Genomic DNA, 12,701 nt, shown 5'->3' on the forward strand with positions numbered 1-12,701 from the left:
AGTTTTATGGAATGACTGACATACTACTGGCAGGGATACCTAATTTTAAAGTGATTTCTCTTTTTTTAATGCCCTGATCTGCACTATTAAGCACTTCCACTTTTTCTACTACACTCAAGGAGTTCCTCTTAGATATTGTAAGGTTACTTGCACAGCAGCTGAAGCAAAACTGATTTAGTGACCACTTGTACCACTCATGTAAACAAACAGGTGAAATTTAGTGAAAGTGTGGACTCATTTCTGCAAAACAACAGATGAATTTCTGGGATAAAGGAAAATCACTCCCTCCTAATTCTCTAATAGGGTGCTTACAGTAGAAAACAGGTTGACCAAGGCCAATGTCCATGTTGGAAATACAAATTTGTATGACAATCTTTGCCAATGGTTGTAGACATATAGCAGTTGACCAGTGCGACTTCTCAATACAGTAGAAGCTGTTGTATAGGTTTTATGAGCACCACTAAATTGTGGAATGTTTTAGTTCTTAATTCGTGCTCTTAAGAATTAATAGCTTATGGCTCTTAATTGGGCTTTCTACAGCATCAATTCTATAGCCTAAAGGCCAGAGGTGTGAACAATGCTTACCCAAGTCTCTCAAAATCAGTTCATTATATGGAAACTTTTCAAAGTAATGACCAGGGGGAAATTGAAAAAAATTCACTAAATAGAAAAATTCACTTTATGGAAGTTCGTTAAAGAGAGGCCTGACTGTATTTATTCGGTTTGTCAGCAATCAACAGAACTGTCAGTAGTTATGCTATTCATAACCAGTGGATCAATGTGGGCCATTCCAATTCTTCTAGTATCAATGTCAGCAAAGAATGCTTTGCTACTTTCTTGGCATACTTAGTCAAAAGCTTTACATTACTACAGGCCAGTTTACACTTACTGTAAGCTTCCGTATTACTGATAATTTATAAGAATTTTTCTTCTCTGCCACTCTGTCTAATCAGTTCATATGACAACGGTTTATGTCTAAACCTTGAAAAATATCTCTAGTCAGTACAAAAAACTAACTAATTTCTATGATTGCTCCCCTGAACACTTCACATTTAGAATTTGCAGTCATTAACAAACATCAGCTTGTCCCATTGAAGGTAATTCAGAAACTGCCTAAAACCACCATAATAACCATTATGAAAATAAATTCCCTTCTTTTTATCCTTGAGAGTAGTTATATCTTTAAATAAATCATATATTGATAAAATATGATCATTGTCACCTAGTGGTTTCTTTAACTAATGATTCTTAATGAATGAAGAGGCACTGCTAATAATTTACATCACAAGTACTGTTTTCTCTTGTTGCCACCCTTACATGCTGGTATAGAAAATAGTCATTCAATAAATCCAGATATGTTCTACTATTGTGACTGACCAACCCACAAGTTCCAGTGAATGTTTTGAACTTGTTAATTGGTCACCCACAAAATCTCCCATTATAAGATTCTGATTTACTAGCACATTCTATTCATCTGTACATTTGTTCATTATACTCATTATAGTAATTTGGCCTAAAACATACTCCTACCCTCATTTGTTTTCCCAGAGCTCGTCACACAAAACTGACTCAACATTACACTGGCTACACAAGTCAACTGGGAATATTGCTTGAGGATCTGTGCTTCTTAACCAAGAGCATAACTCCCCTCCCCACCTGTCTGTTCTTTCTGTATACAGTCGGTACAGTGGATGACTCTGTCTTGTGTGGATGCCAATTCTTAGTCTCTTGGATTTTACTATTTTTAAACTGTGTTTCAGGTCTTCCCCCCAAGTATGTTGGTGTGTCCCCTAAAGAGTAATGTGTGGTGAGTTGTGTGACATATTTTTCAGGTCAAATAGTGAAGGAATAGCGCTGTGCTATTTATTTCAAATTTCCGAGATTTTTAGCGTTCTTAAGCCTACATTATAATGCAAACATGGCTGCCACTTAACATTGATTCCTTCACTGTTTGTTTTATTTTCTTCTGGCGTCTTTGACCTCTAATTTTAGAGTGTCCAGGACTTTCAAACATCTTTTGGCAACACCGGGTGACTGTTTGGAGCAAGGGGTTTTCAACTATATATTTGTCTAGTGCTCATACCCAGTCATTGAAAAAATATGAATAAATTGGCCTCTGCCTTACAGACTTTGAAATTGTTGTAATTTGCTTTATTTTGGTAGCCATATTGTCTTCCCCAACGTGGGAGCCAATGAAATTGGTCTTTTACTTTTTTGGCGGGAATTGATCTTAGCATTACTGCGTAGTTTTAGTGGGGTTACATATGTTTTTCCAAGGGCTGGTGACTGTTGCTTTTCCCATACTGCTTAGGTTTTTGGTTAGTAATGGCTGCCTCTAGTAGAGGCTGACATTTTGTTCTAGCGTTATAAGATTTAATTACCATGACGTCTTTCCTGCTTTTCGGCCATGTTGTCATAAATATGTATCTCTCTACAAAAGTATTGGGAACCCTCTTTGTATAATTTGTTACTCTGAGGTATTTCTTATTTATATCTTGCTTGGGTGTTTGTTTTTGGCTTGTATATACTATATTTAGGTTATTGGTTTTCTTTGGGGGTGCTCATAGTGGTTTTTGGGCTACTTTGGGCTACAAATTTCTTTTCTAAATTACTCAGCTTGTATGGGTCCTAGAGTTCTGATCTTAGGTTCTTTGGTCTTATTTTTTCTTCCTCTTTCCTGCCAAGGGGTTTTCAGCTCCCCCTGGTGGTAAGTTTCTAAGTTCGCTTATAACTTCTTTTAATTGCACCGAAACTTTTGGCAAGGGTCTGCCCATTAAACTAGACATACTTTTCTTTACCATATCAAAATTTCAGCTCATTTCTCCCAATAGTTTTTGCGTTAGAGGGTTTTCTAAAAAACCAGGTTTTCATCCAGGTAAATTTGCTATATTTTCACAGGTATTTCAAACTCTTATAACTTCTTTTCTATTGGTCCGATTTCTTCCAAATTTGATTTCTAGGCTATTCATCTCTTTCTCTTTCTGGTGGCACAGGTGGCGCCCTCTGGTGGAGACTTTTAAAAATTTTCAGTTTTTGTTTTTCGCTTTGGCTTTTCAATATGGCTGACTATTCTGCTTCACTTGACATCTTATCTCCTTCAGAACTGTTTCAAGCTCTCTCGAGGGGTTCTGTCCCCCCTTTTGTGACTCCTGACTCTATTGTTGTTCAGGAATCTTCTTGTGATCAGTGCCACGGGAAGCCTAGTGACTTCCCCAGATTGGTTAAGTTGTTTGATGAATTTAAAACGTGTAGAGATTCTTGTGAGTATCTTGAATCTAGACGTCGTTTGTCCCGGGAGGATGTGCTCATGGTTACGCAGGTGTTCGAACGTGTTGAGACTTTGTTTCTCACTTTGAATACCCATTATAACCATGCTTCTAGGCACGTTGATCTTCTACGGAACGGTCTCAAAAAGGTTGAAGTTAGTTATGACACTTTAAAGCAGTATATGGATACTGCTATAGTTCAAATTCCTCTAATTACTGCAGACTTAGCTCTTAGAGAGCAGGATCTAGTTCAAAAGGATGAAGAAATTAAACGTTTGGAATCTTCTACTCGGTCTTTGGCGGAGGTGTCTTTAAGGTTGGACCAGGTTTCTTCGGAACTTGCGGACCGTGACTTAGTAATTCAGCAACGGAACGAACAAATTTCTTGTTTGGAGCGCACTATTTCTTCCCTGGAGGCTTCTCTGGCTTCCTCGGGGGAACTTTCACAGAAAAATCAGTACTTATCTGACTTGCTTCAGTCTAAGGATCTTCTTTTGGAAGAACTGTCAACAAAAACCCGTATTCAGGCAGAGTTTCTTGATAGATTTGAAAATGTTTCTGCTTCTATCGATTCTCAGGATACCCAGCTTAGAGCCATTCAACTAAAACTAAATGATTTCTCCGAACAACTAACAGATGTTCTTGTTAAAATAAATCAGCTTCCTGATCCCGTACTTCCCCTGCCACAGGAAGAACTTATTAATAGGTTTGAGAAAGTAACTGCTTCTATCGAATCTCAAGATTCTCAGCTCAAAGTTCTTCAACAGACACAAGACACATTTTTAGCGAAATTATCAGAAGTAAGTGTTACAGCGGATCAGCTTCCTGACCCCGTTCCACCCGTGATTCCCCAAGTGCTCCAGCCTTCTTCATTGTTGCCTTCTACTGTTCCTCCTCTCCTAGCTGAAAAGTTTATCCTTTTAGTGAAACCGGACGTCAACTGCACCTTAACATCTAGTGCTGCTATTTGTTCCGCTGTCAAAGATAAATTAAAGAGTGTCTCCGGTCATGTTAGGTTCATTTCCATTCGGCCTACCCGAGAAGTTGGGCTTGTCATCGAGACTGCTTCTGCCCATGACCGCGACTCCATCAGACACTGTTCCATATTACAGGAACTTTCTCTTAAATGTGATATTCCCAAAAAGTTAAATCCGACCATGATCCTCTACGATATTCCTCGGAACACGGATAATTCCGTGCTTCTTGCTGATATCTACGGGAGGAATTTTAATTCTGACTTTCTTTCTTTTGAAGACTTTACACAGGAATTCACGTACAGATTTTCAATCAAGGCAAAGAACCCGAAGAATTTGCATTGGGTTTTTGAAACTTCTCCTCGTTTGCGTCGTCTTTTCATGGGTATGCGCAATCGCATTTTTATCGAATGGTGTGCGCATACCGTAAAGGACTTCGTTATCACTACTCGTTGTACTAACTGTCTTCAATATGGACACTCAGCTCGCTTTTGTAGGCAAAAATTACCCAGATGCGGCCACTGTGGCTCTGCGGGACATCAGATTTCCTCCTGCAATCTCCTGAATTCTCCACGTTCCTGTTCCAATTGTAAATTTCGGAACTGGACTCACGATCACTCCTTTAAGGACACAAGTTGTCCTGTTTATCAGTTAGCTCTTGACGCTGTGCGGTCTAGGACTGCCTACGCATAGCGTTCTTCTACACTTGTATATATGTTCACACTTAATCCCTATTTAAGTATTTCTTTAGAATTTTAGAAGTGTATGATATCTTATTGTTTGGTTAAGCTCTTTGCTGACCTCTTACGGTGCTAGGAGCACTTATTGATTAGATATAATTGTACTTATAGGTTCTTCATTTAAATTTAATGAGAATTTACTCTACTGTAATGTTATCACTTATGTTCTTTGAGATACTTGCTTGTTATTGCTCTTCGTCTGAAATATTTCAGGACGTGTTGTTTGGGTATACCTATGTTATGCTTACTCTTACTGTAAATGTAATACCTCGGCTTATCTAGTCTCACCAGTATATATATTTGGTGTAACTTTCTTTTGTTTAACGTATTGCTAGGATTACCTTGTTTTTTGTTGGTATATTTATTTGGTGTAAATTTTCCTTGGCTTATGATGTGTGGGGGTTGCAAGTGTCGACTTCCCACATGTCATGGGCTTTGTTGTTTTTGTCTTTCTTAGTATTATTTTGGTGGTGGGGGCCCTGCCAACATTGACGTGTTTTCTATTGCGAATTTGCAGCAGACTTTGCTCGGGGAGCTATATTTTGTTGTAGAGCTTGTCTTTATTACCTAGCCTTGTAGTATAATTACCTTACCGCTTTCTCTTCTCTTGATTGATGTTTCTTGCTTCTGCCGTGTGGTGGGTGGGAGTCCAGTTTGTCTGCTCTCCCATCTACCATAGGCATTAGCTGTTTTTCGCGTAACAGTGCTTTGTCCTTGTAAATAATCCAAATTTATTGCTTTGTTGCTAATATTCTTTTTACTGTATATCCTTCTTTCCACTGTAGTCTTTGGGAATTTCATTCAAATTCCCCTTACCTTCTATTGATAGTAGTTCCTGGCTACCTCCTCGTGGTTAGGGACGGGAGCGGCGGGTTAAGATAACTCTTTTCTTGGCCCCCTGCTGCTAAATGCCAGGTGCCGGCAATACATACAACGCGAACAACATATTACACTGCACTAGTTTACAAACTTTTAAATTATCTATCCCCTTCTTTCTTCTCTTTTTTTTTTTTTTTTTTTTTTTTTTTTTTTTCCTGCCGGCTTTTGGCGCTTTGCCTTACAACTCGCGGAGTATAGGGGACACCCTGGTTCCCGCATGTAACTTACATAAATACTTGTATACAGTCGGTCCTCGTATAACACGTGTTTGCATTACACGAATTCGATCATACACGATTTATAAATAGGGGAACGTTATCTTATATAACACGAACCGAATTCGCTTATACACGATTCGCCTTTGTGTTTACAAGAAATGGCAGTCGAATGCGGAATCACCCCAACTGAACGCAACACGATAGGAACAAAGAAGATTCTGAAAATGTATTTATGTGTTTTATATCAGTGAAGGGGAAACACATTTCACCACAATAACGTAAAAACCCACACAATTCCAGCTATCGGTATTATCGCAAATGCAATTAGATGGAGTTTACTACCAGTTTATAACAGATTCCACTAGCAGAAACGCAACTGGAAATTGTTTTTATTGTTTTATGGTAGTAACCCCCAGAAATGTGCTTTAGTAAAATGTGAGGTGTTAATAGTGTACCTCGGCCTTTACGGTGTTGTTTATTCAGTTGCTACACGCGCGCAGCTTTGTTTCTGTGTATCAAGCGTGCCACCTCGTTTGTAATTGTGCTTTATTCCCTAAAAATTAGTAAAATACTTAAAAGGTGTGAAAAGGAAGCATTCCTGGCTAAGACACTGCAGATTCAGAGAGAAAAAAAAAAAAAAGAAGCAATATCGATAAACAGAGGCGGACTGGATCAAAAATTCTTACCCGGGAAAATTTGTAGTGGCCTCATACTATGGTTTACGGCCAAAATCACACCGGCCTCCGGCCCACCGTGGTTTCCCCCGTAAGGCTTATGTTGTTGTTGTTTGGTTTTTAGGAGCATTAGCAACTAGGGCCATATTGCTCCGGGATATGCGGTGATCATTCCCTGACCTTTCCGCATCCTCCGTATTTGGTGGTGACGGGCTCGAACCCCGGTCTAATCAAGGAGCGTGTGCTACGCACTGCTGCTCCTTCCCACCTGGCTACGGAGGTGCCCGTAAGGCTTATGGCCAGTCCGCTTCTGTCAATAGAGAAAAAATATGAAATTGTGAAACGCTTTGAGCGAAATGAAAGACCATGTGATATTGCACGTGCTACAGACCTAATTGAGGCAACGCCGAGAATTACAAAGAATGCGGAGAAAATAAAAACAACTTTCATAGTGGGAACAACTCAAAGTGTAATTAAAATCCATTAGATTAAGACACAAAGAATTGGAAGAGATGGAACGGCTGTCATCTCTTTTGATAGAAAATTAAACAAAAAGCAAGTCTGCTTACGATAGAAGCAAAAGCATTAGCAATATTTTATTACGACTTACGTATTATAATTTATACTTACGTATTATAAAATACGTAAGTATTTTATTACGACTATTTTATTTAATATAATAAATTTTTTACGAATAAAATACGTATTTTATCAGTAAAAAATACTTTTTTAGTATTAATACTAAAAATTCTTTATTATAATATAATAAAAAAATAAATTTTTTATTATTTATTATATTATAATAAAAATTTTATTATTTTTTATTACGTATTTTAATCGTTAAAAAATACGTAAGTATTTTATAACGATTAAAATTACCCGATTATTTATTGTGTTTGGTAATGTTTTGGTTCCAAATGTGTGTTCAATCTTGGGTGGTCGGCACCTAACCCTACTTTTCCCATAGGGGCTGTTGTTTATATTGCACGATTTTGCATTGCACGAGGGTTTCTAGGAACGCAACTATCGTGCTATACGAGGACAGACTGTATCTTGTATTCATATTTTGTATCCCTATATCTGAGCTACATCATGTTTATTATATCCCTATAATGCCATTTGATGACTTAATCAATAATTCAAATTTGCTAAGTTTTATTTACTATGTTCCCAGCATTAGTGTACAGGCAAGTATATATGTGTGTGCAGCTTTCCTCTTAGTAAACCTAACACAGTCCATGTAGTTTCTTGACCCATGAGGAACCCAACAACTGGCATTGCAATCTCCACCCCACACCTTGCATTCCAGCTGATGAATGTCCCAACATAAGCACTACAAGAACCAATTTTGCCTCTGGCTGTGCCTCCCACTGAATCATAACTATTACAACTGACCCAACACATCTAATGCTGCCTGCCCGGACAGCATCAATAAATATTCTTGTACCTCTTCTATTTAAGTGTATCCCATCTCTATAAAAACAGTCCCTCTATTAATATGTACAGGCCACACTGAGAAAAATTCTATCCCATGAGATTTACACAATATCTCCAGAACTAAACAGACTGACAAGGCTCTTATCATGTACTCCTTTTTATCATATCTAGCAAAATTCCAGATTTCAAATTTATCTCAAACTCGTGACTTTTTCAACATTTTATACCCATTAAGTAAATTCTCGGATCATCTGTTCTTAATATCATTATTACCAATTTGTACAGCAAAATAACCTTTGCACCCTTAAAAGGTAACTTCTACTTCATGAACTTTTGCCCCTGGCAGACATTCTGATTTTTGCATAGCATATTCCTTGTTTCAGTAAGAGAACCACCAACAATGGCTAATTTTTTGGGGGGCCAGCTCTTTCTGCTTTTGTATATCTCGCTGTGCTGCCTGATATGCTAATGTAGACTCCAGCATTGAGGTGGGGAGTTGAATGCATGATTGGTTCCCTGATCTAATTCTTGTGAGCCATCAACCTTTTTGCTCAAGCTCTCAAATTTTGAGAGCTTTTCCTCAAAATGAATTTTCCATCAAAAATTTTTGCTTAATCTCTTCACACTCTGTTTATAAAGCACAAAAAGTAATCTCCTGTGGTCTGCTACAGTTAGCTCTGCCAACCTACCAAAAGCAGTACAAACAACAATTAGACCTTGATTTATAAGTGAACTGACCCTAGCAATTCTCCAAGCCAAAACATTCTCACTGTTCTGGGTTCTCCATATTGGTATAGTCTGAGGCATGATTTTATTTAAATTTAAATTAAAAAATAAGGGCACTATATTAAACACTGTAATTATGAGAGATATGCAAGTGCAGTAATAACACTTCATTATTCTCAGTTACTACAGAAATATGTACATATCATGCTATTAAATTGTATTCCATATTACATTAATAAAATTTACAACTTACAGGCTTCATAAAAATACTTAATAAAAATGAAGTATTAAGGTATATTAATTATACACCTATGGATCTGCACAAAGAAGTGTCTTCATATGATGTTTATACTGATACAATGATCACAATGGCAACAAAATTCTCTCCCACTTTTTTTGGAATAGACTACTGTTAACGCAAAAATTCTTCACCCAAGTAGTGAAATTCGTTCTTACTCTAACATTTTCACTTCTGGCTTTTCCGTTGACCTCAAACCATGGGATTGAGTCGGCCTCCAGCAAAGGTTTTTAAGTGTTAAATCAGATGAATTTACATTCATTTGATTTAACACTCTCACTACTTCATTATGCAAATATCAATTTCATTACAAATTTGAAACAAAAGAATATCAGAATTAATGGTATACAGCAATAATTAATAAATACAGCTGCAATAATGTACTATCAAAGAAAGTTTAGTGATATAATATTTCATTAAAGTTTGTAATCACATACCTGGAATACAAGCAAAGGGACCAGTCATTCCATTCTGTCCAAATGATGGCAATTTCCCTGCACGGAAAGCAGCAGCTAAAAAAACAAAGCAAGGGGAAAAAATTAACAGATTATTTCAGTTTGGCTATCCATTAAGTTAGCAGTCTTCCATGGCTTTTACCACGAAAGACTACTAAATTAACAGGCAGAAAAATGGATAATATGCTATCATCTAGTATAACAAGGAAGTTCACATTATATAATGTGAAGTAGCATGTAATATTTTTTATTAACACCTAATTACATGCATATTTTTAGCATATATTTTTTATTAACATCTAATTAACATTAATTAGATCCAATTCTACACTATTCACACAAAGAATTCAAAGGAATTACTTGTAATTACTGCATTTAAGCAATAATAGCTGATGACTAATTCAATAAATAACACACAATAATACACCAATGAGCCAAAACATTATGACCACCTACCTAATATGATGTTGGTCCTCCACGTGAAGACAAAATAGCTCGTACCTAGTGAGGCATGGACACTACAAAATTTCTAAATGTGTCCTGTAGTATCTGGTACCAACATGTAACCAGCAGATCCTTTAACTTCTGTAAGGTCCATGTTGACAATCTTATTCAGGGTGCAGACATTATTATCCTCTTAGTTGTTCTGCTGTCATCCATTCTCATAACATGTCCCAACCAGGCAAGGATAATGGAATGGAAATCTATCGGTAGGAGGGCAAGATGAAGACCACGTAAAAAATGGATGGATGACGAAGAGGACTTAAAGACCATGAGAATAAGAAGTTGGAGAAGTTTGACTTCTGGGAGGGCTTACTGGTGGAACATCGTTGAGAAGGCTAAGACCCACCCTGGGTTATAACAAGAGAAGAAGGTCTGTGGTTGAGACGCAGCAGATTGGAGTTGCTGTTCCAACACAAACCACAGATGCTCGATGGATTTAATGTCAAGGGAATTTGGAGGCCAGAGCAATACCTGGAAGTCTTCCTCATGTTCTGTGAACCAGTTTTGAACAACCTGGGCGGTATGGCATGGCACATTATCCTGCTGAAAGACGGCACCACCAGAGGGGAAGACCGTTGTAGTTGTTATTTGGTTTTTAGGAGCATTAGCAACTAGGGCCATATTGCTCCGGGGATATGTGGTGGTCATTCCCCGACCTTTCCGCATCCTCCGTATTTGGTGGTCACGGGCTCGAACCCCAGTCTAATCAAGAAGCATGTGATGCGCACTGCTGTTCCATAAAAATACAGGTGAAGATCCATGTACTTCTAATGAAACAAATCACTGTGAAATATGTTAAGTATGGGGGATAAAAATACAGGTGAGGATCCATGTATTTCTAAATTAAAAAGGTGCAGGCTGAGAGGGAGAAAGCAACCTATGACCAATCCAGGGAAAATGAGTGGTTCTAAGACTTGTACAGACTTGAAAAATACAGGTAGGATTGAAACAGATTGTTCAGAAAGGAATTCAGGGACTTCAATTCACAGTTACATTGTGGAAGATAATGAAGCGTGGGGAGTCGTGTGGTATGGATGAAATTTCTAAGCTTATTGGTGGTGCAACGGGAGATTCTTCTAAGGGAGAAGTAAACCTCCCCCCAATAAATGAGAGAATAATGCACTGTACCTGCCAAGGTCTGGTGGGATCCAGAGTTTTGGAGTAAATGCAATAACTGCACTGAAGTCATTCCACTCTGTGTGTAAGCTACATAGCTTTACTTGACAAGAGGATGGTACAAACAAGTAATAGAATGGTGGGTAATAACCTACATGATATCTTCAATTTTAAGGTTGTACAGTTAGGTGAGGTACTGCCATGGATCCATAGGAACGTAATGAGTAATTTGAATTCAGTGAGACTGGATGGGGAGAATCGTATGTTCCTTGGGATTAGAGACAGGTGGAAATTACTGATGGGCTTTGCGTATCAGATGTTCTCAACAGGGTGGTAACTCATTTGAGAGTGACGAGATAATGAGGTACATCTGCTGACTTTGGTAAAATGAAAGGAGATAATGATAGTACAAATTTGTCAGCTGATTTAAGTTCATTGGAGAGAGGAAGTGGAGTATTGGAACAGGGTGAAGATGAAGGGGGAAAAGTGCAGTAACACAGAGTTATAATCGATCTGAGGATAAGGAATGTAAAAGCTTGGGTGGCTTTTTCATGGAAAATGGACAGAGTGGAGAAGGGAGGAATAATACATTGCAATTCAGTTGAGACTAATAAAGATTTGTTTTGCACAAGTAAGTTATCTAGCCCTTCATACACCAAAGAGTTTCTCTTTGGTGTATGAAGAAGATAAGAGGGGTAATGATAAATGTATGTTTGATTCTAAGATGGTGCACTTGGAGCATTCACAATGGGAACTGGAATATAAGCAAGAGGTGATTAGGCAGCCATTATTGGGTATTCAGCAGATTCTGCAAAACAATGGAGGTAATGGACTTGAATACACCTCTCACTAGTGAGACTCCTTTGGACCGACAAAGTCTTGTAGATGACAATTCATTACAAAATTAACAGGATAGAAAGATTAAAAACACACCTTTAGGAATGTTGCAAAGCAAAAAGGATAAGCACAAAATGTGGTTGTATATGTGTAGACTTTCAGCAAGGAAGTACTCTTTCTATGCAAACACAAGATACTGTTGTTGCAATGGAGTGAGGATATCTGAAAAATTGTAACAGAGGATTGTAGCCAGGCCTCCAGTTCTTTGAAGGTGAAGAGGATAAATGATTGTGTTGGAGGAAAAGTGATTATGGTATTAGATATGCTGAAGGATGTTAGTAAGGTTGAAAATAATGTGCAACTAGAAGAGGACCTGGGAATAACAATGACCAGAGCATTATGAACGACGCTGCAAATAACATATTTAATGTAATAAAAGACATGTAGGAGAAAGGATAATTAAATGAAGTATATGAATGGAATTCGTCAGAATATAATATTTGGAAAGATGAATTTTTTTAAAGAGCATGTGGTGTCATTTTTTAGAGTTAATAGGTCAGGTGAAAAAAAGAATTTG

At 37.7% G+C, this 12,701-nt stretch overlaps 1 protein-coding gene across 3 annotated transcripts in view; it reads right to left on the reverse strand.

The window, feature by feature from the left end:
* The window catches only part of LOC150086484 (uncharacterized), an 88,493-nt gene that overhangs the window by 35,924 nt on the left and 39,868 nt on the right, over positions 1-12,701 (reverse strand). For all 3 annotated transcript variants that reach the window (XM_090371425.1, XM_090371426.1, XM_090371427.1), the window contains one exon: positions 9,650-9,724. In XM_090371425.1, the coding sequence (XP_090227551.1) occupies positions 9,650-9,724 (75 nt within the window). The remainder of the gene's footprint in view (positions 1-9,649; positions 9,725-12,701) is intronic.

The sequence above is a fragment of the Mastigoproctus giganteus genome, chromosome 4 (assembly GCF_048544385.1).
Source record: "Mastigoproctus giganteus isolate SK-2022 chromosome 4, ASM4854438v1, whole genome shotgun sequence".
In the NCBI taxonomy this organism is placed as follows: Eukaryota; Metazoa; Arthropoda; class Arachnida; order Uropygi; family Thelyphonidae; genus Mastigoproctus; species Mastigoproctus giganteus.